Genomic DNA, 25,882 nt, shown 5'->3' on the forward strand with positions numbered 1-25,882 from the left:
GAACAGGTCTCTGGGATAATGATCCCCAGAGCCTGGGGGGAGATGCCTGTCGAAACCTTGAGGTCCTGCAGGCTTCTCCCCGTCGCCAAGTACCGCAAAGTGGCGACTAGCCTCTGCTCCGGAGTGATGGCTTGCCTCATGCAGGTATCCTGCCTGCTAATATAAGGGGTCAGCAAAGCCAACAAATGGTGAAAAACGGGGTCCGTCATCCGGAGAAAGTTCCTGAAATCATCAGGATTATTCTCACGGATCTCACGGAGCAAAGGCATGTGACAGAACTGGTCACGCTGGAGCAACCAATTCTTGGTCCAAGAACTCCTCCCCACCCTGTTCATGGACTGGACTTGTGTCAAGGTAAGGACCCCAACACCAAGCCCCCGCACAGCACGAACTCTACGAGGAGTACGTATACGCAACATGGCTAGAAAACGGTCGGCTGCTCAGAAGGAGGTAACAGAACGCACTAAAGAACAGCAAGGCCTGTGAAGAGCGACCTGAAAATCAGTAACGAACGAACAAGAACACAATGATAAATCAATGCGAACTGACTGCACGCACTGAAGAGCAGATACAAACCCACAAGCACAAACTGAACAGCAGAAAACGATCTGAAAACCACGAGTCTGAAAAAGCGCGAATCGTCTCTCACCAAGCTTTTACTAACACGAGATTAGCAAAAGGAGCCCAAAGGGTGCCGCGTTTGGTTCGGACCTGCCCTTTTCTAGTCTCGTCGTACGTGGTGTACGTCACCACGTTCTTGGCGATCGGAAATTCCGACAACTTTGTGCGACCGTGTGTATGCAAAACAAGTTTGAGCCAACATCCTTCGGAAAAAATCCATGGATTTTGTTGTCGGAATGTCCGATCAATGTCCGATCGTGTGTACGGGGCATTAGTCTTTTTTAGTAATTATGCAAGCCATTCTCAAACTAAAACTTCCAATTTTACTAAGAAAATTGGAGCAATAGGTCATTTCTAAGTAACAATAATGTGTTTACATAGCAGATAGCAAGCAAGTGAGCTGCAGGTTTGAAAATGACCTGCTAAGCTATTGCTAGACTTGCCAGGCTTCAAAAGTTTATTGCACATTTGCAGCAAGTCCGCATTGTATGACTCCAGATCAACTTTCTTTGCAAACATTCTGCAAGTCTGCTGCAAGTTCTGGGTCAATTATGTTGTGCAATAGTCATCCCACCACAGGGGCCACTGTGACAGAATTTCCATGCTGTAGTCTTGCAGAGCTCTTGCTGTAGACTCACCACTGCAACTTTGCTCATGCTAGAGACTTGCCATGCAAATTTGCTACAAAGTGTCAACTAGAACTTGTGATTCATGTGCTCTGCAAGTGTACAACTTGCCAGTGAAAATGTGCAGTAAGTTAACAAGACTTAAAATGCAACACTGCCAAGTTATCCTTGCCATTTTTGTGGGGGGGGGGGATAGCAAATAAAGAAAAAATAATATAGTGTATACAATTGCAACAAGTCATATTGTAATTGAAAGTGTATTAAAAATGTTTTAAAAAGGTATCTGCCCCCCCCCCCCCCCCCCCGAAAGGTGCCAAATGTGGCACCAAATGGAGAGAAAACAAATGAGCAGAAGTTCCACTTTTGGATGGAACTCCATTTTAAGTTGGTCTTACATAAATTAAGTATGTATATTTCTACATGTTAACAAATATTGATGCATAATTTCATTGCATTATAGATTTCTACAGACTTGACTAGCAAAATGCAACACACCCACAGCACATCATACAGAACTGTGTCACAACACATTGCAATGCACTTTAGATGCATATTGCATTGCATTACAGAATTACTGACTAGCAAAATGCAGATCATCTACACATCCATAACACATCATACCAAACAAACAACGCACTACAATCCAATGCATATGTGTGAACAGATACTACTGAAAACAAACCAAGCCAGGAATTAACTAAGTTTTCTGAGTAATTTTAATAGCTTAGGAGACTGTAGGCAGGTCATGTGCGCCACATTAATAGAGCAGATAGATCTGTTTCAGGCCTTTCTGCACCACTCATGCCAGTTTTTCTTACAGATTGAAAGAGAAACTGGTGCAGGGTCTGTACCTAGATAACAGTGGGAATGTGGCAGTTTTCCATATAGTTCTAACCATTCATACAGGATGTGAACTGTCAGCAGACAGCCCACATCCATCTCTCTGCCTATGCAGTGATTACACTACATGAGCAGAGCCTGCAGGGTTAACAACCCTGCTCATCCCCCCCTCTCTGAGATGAGCAGGGGTGAAGTTGCAGCTCCAACTCTCATATTCTCTATGGTGTCACAGACACGGTAGAACAGAGAACCAAACACCCTTTTTGTTAATTAGGAGCAGCATCTGCTCCAATTTCTATATTTCTAAGAGTGGTGCATGTACCATTTTTTGTTAATTCCCTTCAATATGTTTTCTAGTTCCCAATAATTTTGGAGCATTTGAAAATGCAGCAAATTGCATGGCAATGCATCCAGTGTGAATAAGCTCCTTGTTACCAAAAGTAATACTTACCTTTCCTCAGATATAGATACATGTAGAATAATATCAGAAGCAGAATAGAGGAAATGGAAAGTTGTTTTGCTTTGAGAAAAATTTGGACCAGACTCCTAAAGGCTGATTAGAAAAAAAATTCTATTTGCAAATGTCTCAACAATCGTGCATGTAAATAATTCCCCGGATGTTTGTAATACATGTGTAATAGCTTACTTGTTGCCTTTCGCCAGGCAAATGCAACAACCCTAACATTCGATCCCAAGAAAAATTTGCCTCATGCACCACCCACCTTTCCTGAATCATGCCAGGCCACATGTCCTCAACTTGAGGAGTTACACTGCCAGGGGGGATCCCCTGGTAAAGTACTTTGTCCCTGTGTTGATGAGGACAAGGGCCTCTTCCGCACAACACTGTCCCTTTGGTTGTGGGGGTCTGTTGGAGAAGGGATTATTAATATCTGGAAGCCCCCTTTACAAGTAAGGGGGCGTCCATATTTCACACCCCCACGTGGATGAGTAATTTATGGTCAGTGACATTATGGCCATAGAAAAAAAAGATACAAAATCACAGTTTATATTTCAATCTTCATTTCAATCAAAGAGAATTACAACTGACAGGATAGAAATGTCAGATTATACAGAAATACCATAATAAAGAATCTAATTTTCTCCTCAGTGTCTTTACTGTTACTTGGAGAGGCTTCTATACAGATACACCAATAAACATACAATGAACACTATGAAATGTGGTATAATAAACACTCTTCATCTCTAGGTATAGACATATCCATGAGCTACATGCCATTCAAACTTATTACTGTGGTAGAATAAGGAAGAAAAGAAAAAAGCTGTTTCCCCTCTAGGTCTAAGCAGGCATTAGCCAGATAGCAGAAGGAATGAAGAAAAAAGCATAAATATAAACATAATCATAAGAAAAGAAAGAAGAAAGGGGTCAATCCTCCTGGGTCTCGGGGGTCTATTGAGGAAGAGAGAATCCATGGATCCCATGTTTTGTCATATTTGTTTTGCATATAATGTAGTGTGCAAGTGAGTTGATTGTTAAACATAACCCAATTTATTTTGTGTTTAACAAAGTCTATAGCTATTGTTGACTGTTTAAATTTTTCATTATTGTTATTCTGGCAGCTAGTAGCATATATGTCACAAGTCAATTGTGTATTTAGGGATTTCACTGTCAAATTTATGAAAACATATATATTCAGGTCATCTGGGTAGGTTAACCTGAGTTAAAAAAATACTTCAATTTGTTTTTTCTAATCCTGAATTTAAAGTGGATGTAAACCCGATTTATGAAATTTAAGCTGGGCTCATATATCTGCAGTGTTTTCTTATCTCTCTTCAAAGCACTATGTCCCGTAGCTGTCTTCTGCCCCATTGTTCTGTTATGAGCCTTACAACATCTGACACAAGTAGTCCAACACAAGAGATAAAAGCAGCCTGCGTTTTGTGTTGTGGAGGATGCTATAAATAGATTAGCACAGAGCTGAATGAACAGATCTGAAAGTCTCTACCTATGAGGAGAGGGGTTGCGTGCCTTTCCACCAATCAGCTGTCTTGGTTGTATGCCCAGACTTCACTGCAGTGCTAACCGGGAAGATGAAATCTCCTAACACAATTTGAACTTTCTAAACAGTATATAAAGCTGAAGACAGCAGATCTACATGTAAAACTTATGTAGGGAGATTTGTTTTATCTCTGTGTATGATCTGAGGCTGTTCACTTTACTGGGTATATGCGATGGTTTACATCCACTTTAAGTATTTAAAGACATTTCAACCATATATGGTACATGGTGCACAGTTGACCACAACCCCTATAACAAGGCAAAGCTTGGAAATTATAGTGGGGGCCATTTTTATTTTATTTTTATTTATTTCAGGTACTTATATAGCGCCGTCAATTTACGCAGCGCTTTACATATACATTGTACATTCACATCAGTCCCTACCCTCAAGGAGCTTACAATACGAACCAGCGACCCTTCTTACTGCTAGGCGAAAGTGCTATCCACTGTACCACTGTGGGGCCATGTACCATCTCAGCAATGTTTTGTAATTAGATTAGATAAATTGGTTCTAAAGCCTCAAGGATTTTTACCTTAATTCATTCAATGCATTAAGGTAAAAAACCTTCTTTGCTGCAGGATTCCCATAGCCGCCCCCCCCCCCCCTTATTGTTACCTGAGCCCAATCTGATTCAGCAATGTGCACAAGCAGCAGCTGTCTCCTTCCTCATTGAACAGATTGTCAATCAACTCCAATGACGAGGGAGCGTGGGACGAGGCTAAGTCACACTGTCTGTGTCAATGGATGCAGCAGCGGGGCTTGAGGGGGAGGGCAGAGAGGAGGAGGATCTATTGTACAGAGCAGGTAAGTATAGACATGTTTGCTCAGTACTCGCAACAGTGAAACTATTGATACCAGTGAAATAAAATAATTACAGCGCTCACAAAAATGCATGAATTCATATCAAATATACTGTAAATACTCTAATGTAAAAAACAATCAATCAGAATTCATATTGTTAAATATTGCAAAACATCTCAAATAAAAGTGCCTTTGTGCTCGAATCCTCAGAAAGTGCTGTAGTGCTCCAAACTTTCACTCCGTGGTGTGGCACACACACCTCCTGTGTCCCCACTCACCAGATATAATGGACCCCTTTAGAGTATTTATATTTGATATGAATTTATGCATTTTTGTGAGCGCTGTAATAATTTTATTTTATTAATTCAAGTGAAGAGCACTTTGTGTATAGCAGCTGCAATTTTTCATAATATATATATATATATATATATATATATATATATATAATTTATTTTCACGTATTTTACTTAGTGCGAGTATATTTAATTGTTCTTTACTGATACCAGTGAGCACAAGAGAGCCTCCATATAAACCTATTTAAATATTTTGAGCTGCCTGGTGAGTTAGCAAATTTGTTGTTCCATATAAAGTGGAGTATTTTATTCTGGGTACTAAGCTTTACTTGTCCAAGAGAAAAACACCAGTTAAAATTGTTTAAATCAGTAAAAATAAGATTGACCATATAGCATTATAAATTCCCTTTAAAAAAACAAATGTCTCTGTTAATTGGGGTAACCTAACATGAATTTACATGTAAATTTCCTGTCTCCTATCACTTTAATTTAGCTTTACCTGTAGGTGATGTTTGCCGGAATGCAACCTGGAGAGGGAAAAGCCAATGGATGAAGTATGGCTCATATGTGCCATTATAAACATAAAGTACATTTAAAGACTTGCTGGCCTCATCAATCATTTGTTCATGTGTTGTAAACTGATACATAGATGGGGTACTTCCATACTTCTGTTAGACAAGATAAAATACTGATTACTTGCCAATAAAATGCGAAAATAGAGAAAAGGTGATGACTCATGTCATTGGATATGTAATTGCCATCATCCCTTCAAAATTTGAAAACAAGAGAAAACCTCTATGTTGGGATTTTATGGGGAACAAAAATTGAAAAAGAGATTGTATGTTATATATTAAAATTCATTTTATTGTACAAAATATTAATAGAAAACACTAATATATAAAATTCTTTGGAATTTAAACACACACATCCAAGCATTAAAAACATGATGAAATTTTAAAGAGTGATACTGTCCGCTCAAGGATTCAGAGACCTCCAGAACAACTGGTGGTGACGGAAAAAGCGGTTCATCCAACGTGTTTCAAAGGGTAATCATAAATACAATCTTCATCAGGGATATTTGTGTCACTCTCTAAGGTAAATCAAAAAAGTTTTCTTTAATATATACAGTGTTAGAAAATTCCATTGTAAATCATATTTAATATGCCCCTTACACACGGTCAGATTTTCCGATGGAAAATGTCCGATCGGAGCGTGTTGTCGGAAATTCCGACCGTGTGTGGACTCCATTGGACATTTTCCATCGGATTTTCCGACACACAAAGTTTGAGAGCAGGATATAAAATTTTACGACAACAAAATCCGTTGTCGGAATTTCCGATCGTGTGTACACAAATCCGACGGACAAAGTGCCACGCATGCTCAGAATAAATAAAGAGATGAAAGCTATTGGCCACTGCCCCGTTTATAGTCCCAACGTACGTGTTTTACGTCACTGCGTTTAGAACGATCGGATTTTCCGACAACTTTGTGTGACCGTGTGTATGCAAGACAAGTTTGAGCCAACATCCGTCGGAAAAAATCCTAGGATTTTGTTGTCGGAATGTCCGAACAAAGTCCGACCGTGTGTACGGGGCATTACACATTCATGTAACTCAAACAGTATAATGACTTACTTTCAACTAAATTACAGGGCAGATGCATCCCCCATGTTGCTCAGGAAGCCTCTTAAATCTTGTAAACATATTAGCACATGATCCTTATGTATCTCATACAGGATGGCCGGATTAACTGAATCAAAAAAATGACACTTGAAAGAAGCAAATTTTTCGGGGTACTAGATGGAGATTGCAAAGATAAATCAGTAAATAGAAAAAAAAAAAGTATATCTATTCCCATGAGCATAATGGGAAGAAACTTACCCTATATACAAAAAGGGATTAAAGAATGGTCACGATTGAGGATGAGGAATGGCGCCATATGCTATCCTTGGCATCCTTTTGAATGCTGTTCCAAACGTCATGTCGATGCTCCGTGTGGTGTGTGATGACGTGCCGCGTCATCAAGAGGCGCATCGTGGGCATACTCTGCAGCACGGCTGGCCGCAATCAATGCGGTCCAGACATGATGCACAGATCGCTCGCCTCCTGTCCCCCGGATAACCATATCTGAGGGGACAAAAAGGGGTCACATAAGGTGGATGGGTGACAGATCGCTAAATAGGAAAAATACAAGCAATACGTCATATGGATCTCACACTGAGTAATTACCCTAATGTGGTATCTCCTAGGGGACGTACAATCTCCTGTATTGCAGATATTCCACAAATACAGATGAACGGCCTAGATGGAAATAAGGAGTATAAATCCAATGGCAGATTGTCTGGGCCATATTGTCCATCTCCAAATAAGACAGAAAAGGCCTAATGGATGGATGATAATGACCGAGGGGCGTCAAAAGATCACTGGAGTACCCATCGCTGAAATTGCGATGGGTGACTAGGCCAGAATTCATGGGTTGGACTATGGCTAATACTGGGACAAAAGCCACTGACACAGAGTGTCTCCAGGGGCTGTAAAACCACTGTCTGGAGAAAAAAAGGCCCTTATGCGTCCATTGGGCGCAAGGGCCCCTCTGTGCCGGGTATGGATACAGGGGATCATGTTGTGCATGTTAATTCCCCCCCACTCCCTCACAAGGGGAGTGGAAAATGGGAGAAAAAAGAGGGAACCCCCTTCAGTTGAAAGCAAGCCCGGGGAATGCCTTACTGCCATATGTGTATTAAATCTCACAAAAATGTAATTCCCAGCAATAAAGGATCAACCCGATTAGGGGTTGCCTAAAAATGGTGGGGGGACATGAAAAATACAGAACATAAACAAAATAACCCCTATATATGTTTTGCAAATTGTTGATCAAAAACACTCTCTAACCCAATTCAATCACATAGAAGATCCCACAGTAGTAGGGAGGGGAGAGAGAGAAAACACACATAATGTCAGACCCAAATCACAGAAGAATTCCCCCATATCCAGTAGAACCCTAGACATGAGGAGGCAAGGATACAGGATGATGATCATATACTAACCCCCATGAATTCATAAAGTTGATTCGATTTGTAAAATAAGGGCTAGTTCTAGGTATCAATCTGTTTTTCCAGAGCTAAAACCTTCCAAGAAGGGCCTGAAACTTTCCATTTCATTAAGACCTGGGGGGGTTGTGGCTCTGAGGTATCGTATCCAGCGCATTTCACGCTGGAGCAAAGTTTTGTTCCAGTCACCTCCTCTAATGGGTGTATGTAATATATCCAGCACCGTGAAGTTAACCTGGGGAAATTTCGTTGTGCTTTCTGGTAACATGTCTGCCTAAAGGCAGGTACAGGTTGCCTATGCACATACTGTGCATGTGTTTTTCCCCAACTCCTGTCTTATCTTCCCTACGTAGAAGGCTCCACACTGACACTGCATGAGGTAGACAACGCCCCAGGTTTTGCATGAAGCAAAATGCTTCAGGGCGAAAGTCTTCCCACTGGGCAGCGTCAGCGTGGTCCTCCTACCTATAAAAGTACACTATGAGCATGACCCACATGGGTAAGTACCCCACGTTTTACAGGGATCTCTTCTCATATCTCCTTTATACTCACTCTGCATTAATATATTACCCTATGAGCCTGCCTTTTTATAGGTAATTTGGGGTTTTGCTGTAACTAGATTTTTTAGGACAGGGTCCTCAGTGAGGATGGACCAATATTTTGTAATGATTTTTCTAATTTGCTGGTGTTTATTGGAAAATTTCATAATGATCCTAGTAGTTTTATCCTTCTATTTCCTTTTTTAGGCTTAAAGATTAAATCTCTCCTATTTATCCCCTTTATCTGATTGAAGGCCTTTTTTAATGTCGACTTGGTGTATCCCCTAGCTAGCAATCGGGAGGTGAGTTCATCAGATTCCTTCTGGAAGTCCTCATTGGAGGTACAGTTCCTTTTGATGCGAAGGAACTGACTAAATGGAATAGATCTCTTTAGTGGATCAGGATGGAAACTACCCGCATGCAGCAAAGTGTTGCGTGCAATATCCTTCCTGTATAGTTTGCTGCTAAGTCTTCCATTGGGATCTTTTCGAATGTTAATGTCCAGGAAATTGAGATCATATGTCATTGGAAAAAAGAGGTTAAATTTATTATGATTCATCAACCTCAAACAATCCTTCAATGCATTTTCTGCACCATCCCAAATAATGAGGACAACGCCTATGTATCTTTACCACATTAAAATGTAGCGTGTATACATAGATGACTGCTCTCCAGATTAAAAATCTTTCTCCCACTCCCCCAGGTACAGATTGGCATATGAGGGTGCACAGCACGTCCCCATAGCCATTCCCTGTACCTGGAGGTAGTGGGAGCCCTTGAAAAGAAAGACATTATGCCTTAATATATAATCTAGCATCTGCAGGACAAAGTGATTGAACTTCCAATCTGTTGTTGCACGCTGCTTTAGTACTCGAACAATAGCTGCAATGCCAAGATCGTGAGGAATGCTGTTATACAGCGATTCCACATCGATAGTCACCAAAACATGATGCCAGAAAGCAAAACTACAAACTTCCCCAGGTCAACTTCACGGTGCTGGATAGATTACATATACCCATTAGAGGAGGTGACTGGAACAAAACTTTGCTCCAACGCGAAAAGCGCTGGATACAATACCTCAGAGCCACGACCCCCCCCAGGTCTTAATGAAATGGAAAGTTTCAGGCCCTTCTTGGAAGGTTTTAGCTCTGGAAAAACAGATTGATACCTAGAACTAGCCCTTATTTTACAAATCGATTCAACTTTTTGAATTAATGGGGGTTAGTATATGATCATCATCCTGTATCCTTGCCTCCTCATGTCTAGGGTTCTACTGGATATGGGGGAATTCTTCTGTGATTTGGGTCTGACATTATGTGTGTTTTCTCTCTCTCTCCCCTCCCTACTATTGTGGGATCTTCTATGTGAGTGAAGTGGGTTAGAGAGTGTTTTTGATTAACAATTTGCAAGACATATATAGGGGTTATTTTGTTCTTTGTTTTTTGTTATGTTCTGTATTTTTCATGTCCCCCACCATTTTTAGGCAACCCCTAATCGGGTTGATCCTTTATTGCTGGGAATTACATTTTTGTGAGATTTGATACACATATGCCAGTAAGGCATTCCCCGGGCTTGCTTTTAACTGAAGGTGGTTCCCTCTTTTTTTCTCCCCTTTTCCACTCCCCTTGTGAGGGAGTGGGTGGGAATTAACATGCACAACATGATCCCCTGTATCCATACCCGGCATAGAGGGGCCCTTCTGCCCAATGGATGCCTAGGGCCCTTTTTCCTCCAGACAGTGGTTTTACAGCCCCTGGAGACACTCTGTGTCAGTGGTTTTTGTCCTAGTATTAGCCATAGTCCAACCCATGGATTCTGGCCTAGTCACCCATCACGATTTCAGCGATGGGTACTCCAGTGATCTTTTGACGCCCCGCAGTCATTATCATCCATCCATTAGGCCTCTTCCGTCTTTTTTGGAAACGAACAATATGGCCCAGACAATCCGCCATTGGCTTTAAACTCCTTATTTCCATCTAGGCCGTTCATCTGTATTTGTGGAATATCTGCAATACAGGAGATTGTACGGCCCCTAGGAGATACCACATTAGGGTAATTACTCAGTGTGAGATCCATATGATGTTTTGCTTGTATTTTTCCTATTTAGCGATCTGTCACCCATCCACCTTATGTGAGCCCTTCCGGTCCCCTTGGATATGGTTATCCGGGGGACAGGAGGCGAGAGATCTGTCACGTCTGGGCCGCATTGATTGCGGCCGGCCGCGCTGCAGAGTACGCCCACGATGCGCCTCTTGATGACGCGGCGCGTCTTTGCATGCCGCGTCATCATGCACCATGCGGAGCGTCGACATGACACTCAGAACTGCATTCAAAAGGACGCCAAGGATGGCATATGGCGCCATTCCTCATTCTCAGTTGGACAACAGTAGGATTCCTATTACGGGGGTACGTTTGCCTGGTGACCATTCCGGACACTTTAATCCCTTTTTTGTATATAGGGTAAGTTTCTTCCCATTATGCTCATGGGAATAGATATACTTTTTATCTTTCTATTTACTGATTTATCTTCAAATACTTTATTGATTTGGGTCACTTTGCAATCTCCATCTAGTACCCCGTAAAATTTGCTTCTTTCAAGCGCCATTTTTTGGATTCAGTTAATCCGGCCATCCTGTATGAGATACATAAGGATCATGTGCTAGTATGTTTACCAGATTTAAAGTGGATGTAAATCCAATGTCATCCTTTCTAAACTACTGCCATAGGGTTATCTATAAGGATATACATGCCTCCTGCATGTATCTATACCTGTCAAATGTCTCCCCTCTGTCTGTTATGAGAGCTGAAAAACTGCAGATTCTGTGGGTGGGTCTGTTGTCTGGAGCTCGGTGGGTGGACTCGTGATGTCAGTAGACTCCCCGCCCACCTCTACACTCCCCTTGTCAATATGCATTTTCTCCTGTGTATTTCTAACTGAACTTCTGCTATGATCTCTAACATCCAGTGAAAAGACAGGAAAGTAACCACATGACTTCAGCATGCCAAATCATGCTGAGGTGTGATACAGCCAATCCTTGCAGAGCTTCTAAAGAAAGGAGTGGGAGGGAATTAAAAAATACTGCATGTCTCTTAGGCTAGTGCACGAGATGTAAATCACCTGTCACTCACAGCAAGGGGGAGTATTTGAGTTTTTCTCAGTTTATCAAGATTTATCTCACTGAACAATAAAAGAGGTTTGCTCAGAGATGGATTAACTCTGTACGGCAAGACTGGGCTCAAATGATAGGAAATCTTATACTCTACATTATGATATAAAAAAAAAAAAAATCCGGATTTACATCCACTTTAAGAGCCTTCTTGAGCAACATGGGGGATGCATCTGCACTTTTTGGGGGATGCATCTGGGGGATGCATCTGTACTTTTTGAGTTACTTTTTGAGTTACATGAATGTGTATTAAATATGATTTACAATGGAATTTTCTAACACTGTATATATTAAAGAAAACTTTTTTGACTTACCTTAGAGAGTGGCACAAATATCCCTGATGAAGATTGTATTTATGATTACCCTTTGAAACGTGTTGGATGAACCCAGTGCTGGGACAAGGCTATTTGGTGCCCAGGGCAAAGATGGCAAACTGTGCCCCCCCCCCCCCCCCCCCCCCATTTTTAAGAAAGAATCAATGTCATTTCAAAACAAGGATATACTTAAAACAATAAAAATTCAATTAGGTTTAATGCGATAGAAACAGAGTTCACTCACACCTTTTAATTATATGTACAGTCAGGTCCATAAATTTTGGGACATTGACACAATTCTAATCTTTTTGGCTCTATACACCACCACAATGGATTCCACCACTGGTCCACAGTGGGAGGATTCCCCCTTCCACCTGGAATGTGTAGATGGGGCAATTGAAACAGTCTTTTTTTTTTCATTCAACCTAATAGTTGAATGAAAAAAGTGATCAATGTATGGGCTGCCCAAGAGCTAAGACTAAGATAGTTTAACCTCTTGACATCCATGCTATAGCTGAATGACGGCTACAGTGCGGACCTGAATTTTCGGGAGTGCACGTGCCCTGTGCGTGCTGTGATCACCGAGTCACTGAGTCCCGGCCCCTTACAATGTGATCAGCTGTCAGCCAATGACAGCTGATCACATGATCAAAACAAAAGCTCTGTGATCGTTTTTTTTTTTCTCCTCACGCTGACAGCGCGAGGAGAAAAAAAAGCTGATCACTGGCTCATCTGCAAGGGACATTGGTCCCGAAGAGGAAGAGGCAATTATGCCTCATCTGTGCCACCTGCCATTGCCACCTACCTATGCCCATGAGTGCCACCTATCAATGCCCACAAGTGCCACCTATCAATGCCACCTAGCAGTGCTGCCTATCAGTGTAACTGATCAGTGCCCATCAGTGCCGCCTCATCAGCGTACATCAATGAAGGAGAAAAATTACCTGTTTTAAAATTTTATAACAAAATATAATAACATTTTTTTTTTTTAATTCGGTTTTTACATTTTTTTTTAACAATAATTAAAAAACACAGAGGTGATCAAATACCACCAAAAGAAAGCTCTATTTGTGGGAAAAAAAATGATAAAAATGTAATTTGGGTACAGTGTTGTATGACCGTGTAATTGTCATTCAAAGTGCATCAGCTCTGAAAGCTGAGAATTGGTCTGGATAGGAGGGGGTTTAAGTGCCCAGTAAGCAAGTGGTTAAATCTCAGCTGTTTCAGCGAGAACTGGCTGAGATTAGAACCATTAATGGGCAGGCTGAATGTACCAAGCTGATCGATCAAATTGGATACAACCAGCCTGCCGGATTCTCTTATGATTATCACTAGCGGTTGCTATATCTGCTAGTGATAATCACTGTTTGTGGGGACAATACAATTGCTCAGCAGAAGGGATTCCGCTGTCATACTGACTGTGCTGACAGGGGAAACGTGTAAATTTCTTTCCTGCAATCTGTGGTTACTGGAAAGAAATTTGTACCATCTATTGTCTAACTGAAAGTGAAAGTTAGTGAATATCTTGAAAGAACAAAAGGGGGGGGGGGGGGACAGATGGAGATAAACAGATGGAGATAAGGACAGTTCAGTGATTACATTGCACTGTAGTGTACACAGTTGTTCACTCACCCAGGTCCAGGCTGGAAGCTCAGGCATCTTTGGCACACAGGATCTGCAGCTGCTGTTTTCATATCTCCCGCCCACACATCCCCTCACTTCAGATACATTTGCACGTCCGGGATAGTGTGGGCGGGGCGGGAAGTCACTGAAGGAGCAGAGGTGGGAGGAGGAGGAGGAGGAGGAGGAAAGCTGTATTCCTCCCTGATCTCCCGTCAGTGAGGGGGGGAGGTGATGTGTTCGCTGGGCTGTGTGTCACTCTTACAGAGCTGCAGCCACCAGTCTCACAAGTTACAGACTGATTCTCCTGTCCTACGGACGGGAGAAATCAGTCTGTTTCTTCACAGTTACCAAGATAATGGGAGGCTTGTCCGCCCCTCCCCTGCTGGTTCAATCCCTCCTGAAGTCGCTCTCCTCCCTGCCAATGAGGGGGAGGGAGCAGATCGGTCGGAACGGCTCTCATATTATGCTCAGAGTCAGCGAGCAGAGGGAGGGGGAGAAATCCGCCCCCTCTCACACTCTGCCCAGGGCACCCGCCCCTCTCGCCCACCCCTTGTACCGGCCCTGGATGAACCGCTTTTTCCGTCACCACCAGTTGTTCTGGAGGTCTCTGAATCCTTAAGCAGACAGTATCACTCTTTAAAATTTCATCATGTTTTTAATGCTTGGATGTGTGTTTTTAAATTCCAAAGAATTCTATATGAGTATCTTCTATTAATATTTTGTACAATAAAATTAATTTTAATATGTAACATACAATTTCTTTTTCAATTTTTGTTGCCCATAAAATCCCAACAGGTTTTCTCTTGTTTTCATAAAATGCGAAAATAGCTCAGTTTTCATAAATCAAACACATAAATACAACTTAGTTAAACTTGCACAACTACAGCACAATATAACATTTTTAAGTTTGTTCTTGTTAGATACAGGAAGCATTAGCAGGAAGCTCCAGTGACAAATAACAGGAAAAAAAGAATGTGTCCATTAAAAGATAAAATAAAATACCGCTAGATTGTTTCAGTTTAATGGCCAGCATGATACAACCCACTTCCTTTTAGTCAAAGTTGTGCTGGACCTGCCCCTGCCGGTGACTGGACAGCAAAAGGAGAAGAAGCACGGTGATGAGCTTATCTCTCATTCTATCAGCAAGCGTCTTGTGAGTACCTAAACTGGCTGCCTGTGCTGGTACTTCCTTTCACATTGCAGCCCAGCTGTACAGGGACTGATACCAGTTCAATTTCATGTACATTTTCTAATAATGTTTAAAAAATATAATAGATATAAAATATAATATTATAATATAATATAATAATATAATCTGCATATTGTTTAGCTTTAAGACCAAATCCATGAAGGCAAAACAAGGTCAGCCAAAATGAACCAAAAAGCCACTTACCTGTATATTTTTTTTATTGTTACAGATTTAAATGTTTAGAGCCAGATTTCCATCACCAGAGTTGGTAAGTGCTCAACTGTTAACACTCATAGAAAAGACCCTGCGATTTGTAGCAACTACAGAATTGCTTTACTAAGCATTATTTGTACTATGAAAAATGAGTTGTAGTCAATTAGAGGTTTGTGTTGCAGAAATTCAAAGTGATTTGTAGCTAATCCACTAAGCGATTGACATTCGTCAGCATTTGAAGCTAGCAATGAAATTATCAGGTTTATTAGGCAATCATGTTACACTATGAAGCTGCTATGGCCATATCTGTGAACTTGCCAGATCTCGGGCAGCAATGTTAGTTTTTCACTTATGTTACAGGTTTTTTACCGGCCAGGCTCAGTTTTCTGGCTTTATATGTATATATAAACAAAGTGTCACTAAGCAACAATGGGCAGCAACTCCTTTGCGGGAATTAGCTTGGGCACCCAGTGAGTATCTCCACCCCTCACCCTCCATCGGTGCATTCTGATTGACCACATCTCAAGACTGACATCCCTCCAACTCAATAGGTCACTTCCTTCCTAAGCCAGTCACTGTCTGACACAGAACTGTTTATCATTAGAAATAACCATTTGCATTGTATGCAGCCTTAGCGTTCAATGGGCAAACTGCAGGTAACTGGATCTGGAGCCTTATGATTCAGGTGCTGATTGATATGGGGACAGTGATCTATGAAGTGCAAATAATTAGACTGAATAGGAGCTAGACAAAAGCCAATAAACACACAGACTTATGTGCTGGGGGGATATCTCTATCCCTAAGGATGAAGTGGGAAAAGAGGGAGGGGTAGAAAAAGGCTGAAATAAACGTTTTTTTTTTTTGAGGGGTCCACCCATATTAGTAACATCAAAAGTTGATGCCCACTGAATTCTGTATTGTATAGGGAAGTAGATGATTACAGACCCATTCTAATGATCTATCGCTGCTGAATACAAGTTTAATGCAGCGGTTTTCTTTTAATACAGTGCACAAGTAGTTAGCTGTTCTAAACCTTGCTTACACCAAATGGTTTTAGATACACTTTAAAGTGACCCTGTCACCAACTTAAAAATTGTAGGTAAAAGCACAAAATTCAAGCATTTTAAATGTTTTATGTCAGTTTTTATCCTTTTCATATATATTTTTATTCATTTGTAAATGCCTTTAAACTTGTAAGGAAATTAGATTACTTCAGGAAGAATCAATTCCCACTACCTTTTTCCATGTCATAGTCCTTTCCTCTCCTGGGAGTAACGCAAGGGCATTATTTCCATCCAATGACACAAACGATATTTTGCCCCATATTTTGCACCACTGTTAGTTATTCAATATGTTCAATTTGCTATAGTGTGCCAAAACCATTATCACTATTTTGGTGCCTGCCACAACCATTAAATACCTTTAGGCCTGGCAGACTAAGCAAGCCAGTTTTAGTTCTGCCCCCTTATTCCTAGTCCCATACGCAGGCCCACTGATTTGAAAAAGTCCAAGATGTGCTTATGAACATGGCACACAAACAATTTGAAGCTGCCTAGATCAACACTGTAGATAGCTACAGCAGCAACTCTACAGTACAGTCATCTACAAATCACCAGAGAAAATAGGCAGAGAAAATTCTAGCTTCTACAAATCTCTGCTACAAAGATTCTAGTGTAACAGGTCCCATAGGATCAGCTCCTTTACACAGAACCAATTCTTGCTTTACTGTCTCTTTCCTAGCTCACAGCATTAAGACAATGTAAATAAACTCAAACAAGATGACTATTTTTACTGATCATGGGAAAAATGTGTTGCTTGCAGCCCTACAGGGAAAAGCTGCCTCTTTCTTTCTGCCACCTTTAGGCACAAGTGTACTGTACTTAATGGGTAATCCAGCACCGAACATTTCAGTATATACTGTATATGTTCACTTTATTCAGGTTTTCTGTGTTAATGTTTAAAAATATATATAGTTTGTTATTCCATATGCATATTTGAGCCCATTAAATGCACAGGCTAAAATTGGTGATTGATAACTGAGTACTGCTTCAGGTATCTGCTATTTATTTACTATTATTTATCATCAGAAATTAGGATTTCAATTCATTAGAGTTTTATCACAAACAAGCAGCATAAATCACTGAATGCAAATTTTATTATGGATTTTGCACTGATTTTGTATGTAAAATTACATTTATAAACATGACTTCATGTCATGTCTTCATGTTTTAATCTTTCAAATATGCATTCCTTTCCGGTAGTTGTTAACTGTGAGATTTGATTGGGTAACTATTGGGGATAGAAGCAAATGGAACTGTTCAAAGTGAAGATAAAATGGTGACTCATAAGCTAAAATAATAATTAATAAGATTAATAATCAGTCTTGAGCCTTCACCATCTGCTGGTCATTATTTAGTTCTACATGTTAAGGCCTTTCAGTGCACACCTGCTCTAATCAGAAATGTGTAAGAGACTGCTGGACATTTAGACTCAATTTAGGTCTGATTTTTGCCTGTTTCCTGTCCTGGAATATTGCTGCAAATAGTGTGGACTGCATTTGTGCACTGCTTGTCTGTGCCTATCTGGACTTTTAAGCTGGTATCTCTGATATTGTCAGTTATTCCTCTATCTACTTATTCGGATCCCATACTCTCTTTAGGATTGCTTTGTCTGCAACTGATCTGGCCATGGGTTTGTTGACTATTCTACTTTCTGCTGTTTGTTCTAACCATCTGTCTAAGGACCTACACTGCTCTTGGATCTGTCCTGCTTTTTAGTTAACTGATACCCTTAGTGACAAAGTGGATCTACTGAACTCTGCAATGATAAGAAATAAAGGTTTGAAGTGGTTAAAGTGAACTTATTAGTAATAAATCCCAATTCACTCCTTCATCCTGTGCTATAGGCTCCTGGAGGAACCAGGATTTTTAGAGGGTGGCAACAGGAATGGAAGAGTGGTAGTAAAGATAAATATACATACTGTAGGGTATCTACCACGGGTTAGGATTTAGTGCTGGCAGGTTCACCTTAAATTAGTAAATGTATTTGAAAAAAGTAATGAACCATGCAATATGTATACTGTATATACTGTAATAATTGAATAATTTCATGAGAAGATTATTGTGAGGTAAATTAATACAGTTTATTAAATTAACCCTTATGTACTGTAAATGCTCAGAACAAATAAAGACGACACAAAAAGTGCCGTGAAGGTGACTATATATTGCCCAAGTGTAGTCTAATATTAATATCATCTGTGATGGTCAGCTGTGTTAACATGAGCTTTAAACTTTTGGAAGCACTCATTTTCATTCAAAATATTTTTTAACTTACAGCAATATATCTATATGAGCAGACAAAAATCCCAACTCTGGGAGAAAATGATTATCTGAATAAAGACCAGCACTTGTGTTGGGTTGAGCACAGGGAACTGACACAAATAATAATGCCAGACCACCCAGTGAATTCTCTGATGTGTAGAAGGTGGCACTGATAATTCTCATTTTTATTATGAAATGGGGATGAGATTGTCACTGTTTTTTCCACTACCTGTCAGCGAAATCAGGTAGAGCAATGTAGCAGACACAGCAGTGTGGAAATGCAATCAGGGAGGAAAAGAAGTCCCATCTCCTGTCAATTTTAATAACACAATTGAACATTTATGGCTAGCCTTAGAAATACAACCAACAATATCATTAGTTGTTTTATCTAGGAAAATATGAAGAAGATATGCTGACTCCAAAAACCAGTTCTTTCCCACTTACTTCAACCACAGCATTTTCAATAAGACCTGAAATTGGAGATCGCGTTGCACTTCTGAGCTTCAACTCTGCACGTTTGTGTTCCAGTATTTTGCCATACTTCTCTCTTACCTCTTTTTCTATTATTCTGTAAAACAGTATATGTATTGTTATATATCAGCATGAGAAAACTGAACTAGAGGTGATAAAGTACAACATTATACTTGCGACAAAATTCACATAGTCAGGTTGGGTAGTAAAACATCATTTTTGAGCATGCAGCTTTTAGCAATTGGACTTGTTTAATAAAGCCACATCAAAGTTGTGTAAAGTACATTACCCCAAAATCATTAGAGTTTAACATTTAATTGCATCAATATCAGTTAAAGCATATCTAAACCTGAGAACAACAATTTATATACTGCAGCTTAACAGTCCGTAGATGTGGTAGATAGATTAGTTTTATTTTTTTTTTCAGACCTTTTTCTTTTATTTTCACCTGGTGATCCAGCCAGTAACATACATTTTGTCGTAGGGTTACAATGCTCACTCACTGTGCTGTATCTTGGGAGGAGCATGGTTGTCACACTAGGACACAAAATGATTTACAACTAAAGAACCCCCCCTCCTCTTCCCCATAACATAAAGAGGGGTGTTCTATAGTACAAAGTGAGAACCTGGAGCAATGCTAACTAAAAAGCAAAGCAAGCACAAAGTTATCACACTTTCAATTGTATATATCCCAGACCAAGAGGGAACAAATGAAAGGTAATTGTTAGGATTCATATACACTTTAAGTGGCGATTTTTGATTGGTAGGTTTCTACATACTGTATCTCATCAATTCATTATGCACTGCCTTATTAAAGAAGTTTATATGTGCCCAATATGCATAGATTACATTTTACTTTACCACAAGTGAGAACTAAAGACACAGTTGCATCTAGCCAACTTTTTATACAAAATTCAAACTTAGTGGTTCTTAATTGCTAACTGCTTTACTGCATTGTATAGGGAGAAGAATTGACAAAATCCGAATGGTGCCCAATGTATATTTCAGTGTATAATGTCAAATGTTCTGTTTAACCTCCCTGGCGGTATGACTATGTCAGATTTTTGATGCTGAAAGCGTTACATTGTTTTGCATAGACATTTGGCGTTTCATATTGTAGGCCTGTAATTCTTAGTAATAACTTACTTAAATCTGTCCAAACAAGAGTCTAGTAGACATCCCAGGTATGATAACGTTTGAAACCCAAAATCATAAATTATAATATAATAAATAACTATAAATAATTATAACAAATAATAATAATAAAATGTATTCAATAATGTAATCAAATCAAAAACACTGCAATTTGCTCAGTTGCAGAATTGTCGCTGTCATTACTTTCAGTGTTTGGTGATGAATTTCCCCACTAATCACTATCGCTCAATTCTGCAAGTGATTCTAATTCACTATCTCTGTTTTCTAGCTGGTCTAAAACCACTTTTGACGTAAAGGGACACTTTTTGGTTGCTATGGACATTCTCAAGTTTCCAGGCAGAAAGAACAGTATATATAATTTAAAACTGCATGCAGGGCACTGGACAAAGCATTAGGGACAAAAGGGAGGTGAAATGATTTGATACAGTAATGTAATCTGTAAGATTACAGTGTACTGTATGTGTAATGTGTTTTCCACTTTTTGAATTTGGCGCCGGTCTCCGTCCTCATGCGTCGCAACGTTCGCAGGGAATGGATGCCCAGCACTGTGATGAATCGAGCGGAGGACACAGCCCGCACACACAGCGGGGGACAGCACAGGATCCTGGGAACAAGGTAAGTAACTTTGCCAGGATCCTGCGATGCAATCCCAAGTGAGGCTCGGGGTTACCGCTTTTGGTAATGAAAATTCTCTCAGGAGCATGCACATGACTTGGAATATGTGATATATGATAGTAGAAGAAATAATAACAGCAATATTCTGATATATAATAGTGATCATAACGCTTGATGGAATCAGTACAGTTGATATATATACACAAATTCAATCCATGAAATGCGAAGAGCTGTTTAATGCCGTGTCTTTACTTTTTATACTCTTCATATATGCATTATGCGATATCAACTGCCTATTTTATGTGATGTTTTTTTTTTATTTTAATATATTTGAATTTGTATATATATATATATATATATATATATATATATATATATATCAACTGTATTGACTCCATCATGCATTATGATCATTATTATATATCAGAATATTGCTGTTATTATTATCATCAATAAATTTATCTTCATTTACCTATGTGCTTCATTTAAAGTCTCACTACCCTTTTCCCCATTCATTTAGACAGGGATGGAGGCACTGGACCTCACCAGGTCACCGCCTCATATAAAGTCCCAAACTGTTCTTGTTATGCCCCGTACACACGGTCGGACTTTGTTCGGACATTCCGACAACAAAATCCTCGGATTTTTTACGACGGATGTTGGCTCAAACTTGTTTTGCCTACACACGGTCGCACAAAGTTGTCGGAATTTCCGATCGACAACCACGCGGTCACGTACACCACGTACGACGAGACTAGAAAAGGCCGGTTCAGAACCAAGCGCGGCACCCTTTGGGCTCCTTTTGCTAATCTCGTGTTAGTAAAAGTTTGGTGAGAGACGATTCGCGCTTTTTCAGACTCGTGGCTTTCAGATCGTTTTCTGCCATTCAGTTTGTGCTTGTGGGTTTGTATCTGCTCTTCAGTGCGTGCAAGCAAGTTCCGCGTGACTTTAGTCACTGTATTCTTGTTCGTTCGTTACTGGTTTTCAGGTCGCTCTTCACAGGCCTTGCTGTTCTTCAGTGCGTTCTGTTACTTCGTTCTGAGCAGCCGACCGTTTTCTAGCCATGTTTCGTATGCGTACTCCTCGTAGAGTTCGTGCTGTGCGGGGGCTTGGTGTTGGGGTCCTGACCCTGACACAAGTCCAGTCCATGAACAGGGTGGGGAGGAGTTCATGGACCAAGAATTGGTTGCTTCAGCGTGACCAGTTCTGTCATATGCCTTTGCTCCGTGAGATCCGTGAGAATAATCCTGATGATTTCAGGAACTTTCTCAGGATGACGGACCCCGTGTTTCACCGTCTGTTGGCTTCGCTGACCCCCTATATCAGCAGGCAGGATACCTGCATGAGGCAAGCCATCACTCCGGAGCAGAGGTTGGTCGCTACCTTGCGGTATTTGGCCACAGGGAGAAGTCTGCAGGACTTGAAGTTCTCGACAGGCATCTCCCCCCAGGCTCTGGGGATCATTATCCCAGAGACCTGTTCTGCCATCATACAGGTCCTGCAGAAGGAGTATATGAAGGTAAGATTTTTATCCTTTTATATCATATTTTATTGTATTGAATGTTTGCTAATATCTTGTATTTCTTTCCTCATTCCCTAATTACCATGATTGGAATATGCTGTGAATGTCCCCTTTGTCCTCATGCATGCTGGATTTTTATGTAATTATTATTTTATGTCCTTCATACATATTTGCCCTTCAATAACCTCTCCAGCATGGTGTCTCCTGCCCTATATTCACCTCATGTAGTCACTTAACAATGTATTTTATCAGCTCCATAGTAGTGCTTTACCCCAAACACCCCCTAAAATGTTTGGAAATGTTATTTTAGCTTTAAATTCAGGCAGAGTGCCAGAGGCTTTTTTTGTGGTGTCCACAAATTTTTGGTAACCCTCCCTCCCCCAACTGCTAAGTCAGCTGATCCCAATTCTCTATCCTCAATCATCTATCTGCTGACTTTGCCAAACCCATACACACTATACCCATCTCTTTACTGGTCAGATTTATGGATGAATTCCCCAAAGCATGTAGTGCAAGGGCCTGCCTGTATACTTTCCAATGGAACTGTTTAAAGTTTTTGTATCCTATTATTATCTTGATAGGTAATAGCAGAATGTCCAAATGTCCTCCAATGTGTACAATGTGTATTTATATCTTTGTATTCAGACACTTCTTACCTGTCCAGTGGTCTGCTAATAGTGTAACTAAGGAGGGGCTGTTCCAAGTAATACCCTGTATTTAGGCATTCATCTCAAAATGAAGTGAAGAGGGTTACCTGTCCAAGAGTTCCCCCCCCCTATAATGTTAGAAATGGCTCATGAGAGGGGGGGAGGGGGAATATGATAGGTGTACCTTATACTTTGGCCTTGTTAAATTCCCCTTATTAAATGCTATCTGGAGGTTGCCCCATAATGTTTGTGTATAATCTGCTTGCCATGTTTCTGTGAAAAAATAGTAATGTTTATTGTTTTTTCCTCAACAGTTTCCTTCCACGCCACAGGAATGGCAGACTGTGGCCTCCCACTTTGCCCAGCGGTGGGACTTTCCTAACTGCGGAGGGGCAATTTATGGGAAACACGTCCACATCGTCCCACCACCCAACTCGGGGTCGTACTATTATAATTACAAGGGGTTTAATAGTATAGTGATGTTGGCGGTGGTGTAGGCTAATTACGACTTCTTGTATGTGGACGTGGGGAAGAATGGCTGGATGTCCGATGGTGGAGTGATCGCCCAGACGGAGTTCTACAGGCGTCTCCAGAATGGCAGCTTGGACTTGCCACCTCCAGAGGACAATGTTGAAGGTCTCCCATTTGTGTTCGTTGCTGATGAAGCATTTGCGCTGGGGGACCACCTGATGCGGCCATTCCCGATGAGGACCCTCACCCCGGAACAGAGGGTTTTTAATTACCGGCTGGCCAGAGCCTGAAGAGTGGTGGAGAACACATTTGGAATCCTGGCCAGCCGGTTCCGATTATTTCTGACACCCATCCATATGGCGGAGTATAAACTGAACCATATAATACTTGCCTGCTGTGTTCTCCATAATTTTTTAAGAAAACATTCAGCCAACTATGCTGGCTCAGTTGGGCCTGAGGCCGGAATCCCAAATCCATCAACACTGACGACGCTTGAAAGTGGCCGTCCTGGCTTGCCCTCCCTGAATGCCCGTGATGTCCGGTTACGCTACCTGGAGTTCTTTGCGGGTAGGGGGGCTATCAATATGCCAGAGAATCTGTGACACCTTTGTAAAATAAAAAACAAACAAAAGAAATTCTTGGTGGACATTTACTGCTTGTGTTTGTTTTAGCTGACCCTGACAGAAATGTTTTGAGTGCAGAAAATGTCGTGATGGGGTAACCTTATAAAAAATAGTGTTGGCTGGTACTTCCTAAATGCCAAAACACATTTCACTACAAGTGCACTTGCAACTGCACTGAACCTGCACTTGTAGTGCAAAGTGTAATTGCCCTTAGGAAATAACCCCCATTTGTGCATAAAACAGCAATTACATCACCCCAAAAGTGTTGTAGTGTTGAGACAATAATCCACACATTCTTGAGTAAGGCACTTTTTTATAGCTGCACAATCACATGTGCATTTCCGCAAGGTTTTTAAAACAAACCAACATGTTTGTTGTATAACAATGTTTGCAGTAGCATTATCAAAAATCGAAATATCCATTTCAGATAAAACAGGCCTGTGTAAAACCAACAAGAAAGCCAAAAAACTTGAACTTACAAAGTTCACATATGGTAAAACCTGAAGGCTATATCAGACATGAGTATTTAGGAACTGTGTTTGATATAGCGTTCAGATGGGGGGAAATCACCCCTGGAAAAGCCAAATTTGGAAGATGCACACCAAGTTCAGAATGTTAACATGTGCTATCTGCCATCAGGGGGGATCAAGGGACGTGTTTTGGGGGAGCAAGCCCTTCCTCAATGCGACTTTATAATTGAGGAAGGGGTTGCACCCCCAAAACGCGTCCATTGATCTCCCGTGATGGCAGATAGCACATGTTGGCACACTGTGTGCATCCTCCAAATTTGGCTTTTCTAAACATTGTAAAAATTTTAGTAACATAAAACAGGTGATTTTGTGGGGTTTAAATTCGCCCCAAAACATCAATGATGTTATTATTTTTTTTAATAACATCAGTGATTTGTTGCTGGATGTTTTGCAATTGGAGATTACACCCCATGATCTCCCCGATGAGTATCTGGGCACTTTCAGATGTAAAGCGTTCTGGATCACGATCACCTAAAAAGAGATAAAGAACAAAAAAAAGGTCTCAAAAATCTGCCACCATCCATCTCTTTTACCTGAGTCTGTGGCCGCAGACACTCACCTGATGTGGTGCCAATCTCCACCACATCTTCTTCTTCCTCCTGCTCAGCTTCTTGGGTTGGTATTTCCCCTTCTTCCAGAGGGGGGGGGGTCTCTGGTCTCCTGGGATGAGGGGTGTCCTCCGAGTCTTTTCTCCCCTATGTAAAACAAAAATGGTATAATTAGCACACAGATATTTGATGGCAGAACTAGAAATAGGAAACATTGCTTGGAAGTGGGGTACAATTATCTATTTTAGCCGAGTTCCAAGATGTATATTTTTTATTGCCCTTTGTCAAGCTGCAATACTTTACCTGTTTGGTACAAGCTTCACAGATGTAGCCCCCCCTATAGTATACACTGGAGCACCTGTGTGGCCCCCCTAATAAAAAGGGTGTTCTGGGGTCCCACACTAGTGCTCCAGTGTCCAGATGTGAAAACAGCTGCTCAGTGTCCTCTCCTTACTCACAATCTAGTTTGCATTTCATTCTAGTAACAAACCCATCTACACAAACAAATATTTGGCATCCAAGTAGGCCCCCAAAAATGTGTGAAAATGCAATGGTGTTCTAGTGGCCGAAAGAAAAATGTTTGATACGAACGAATAATGGGCCCATGAACATTAAAGTTGACCTTTTGAAACGTTACAATTACTAAAAGCATATGGAGCAGAACGAACGGAATAAAGACAGAAAGAA

General features: G+C 40.8%; 1 protein-coding gene across 1 annotated transcript in view; it reads right to left on the minus strand.

Annotated features, from left to right (window-relative positions):
- Positions 1–18,928: 18,928 nt before the first annotated feature.
- Positions 18,929–25,882, minus strand: part of LOC141128154 (uncharacterized) — a 152,641-nt gene continuing 145,687 nt past the window's right edge. The window contains exon 8 of the mRNA XM_073615261.1: positions 18,929–19,181. Coding sequence (XP_073471362.1) covers positions 18,998–19,181 — 184 coding nt within the window. The 3' untranslated portion in view covers positions 18,929–18,997. The remainder of the gene's footprint in view (positions 19,182–25,882) is intronic.

Source organism: Aquarana catesbeiana, linkage group LG02 (genome assembly GCF_042186555.1).
Source record: "Aquarana catesbeiana isolate 2022-GZ linkage group LG02, ASM4218655v1, whole genome shotgun sequence".
NCBI lineage: Eukaryota > Metazoa > Chordata > Amphibia > Anura > Ranidae > Aquarana > Aquarana catesbeiana.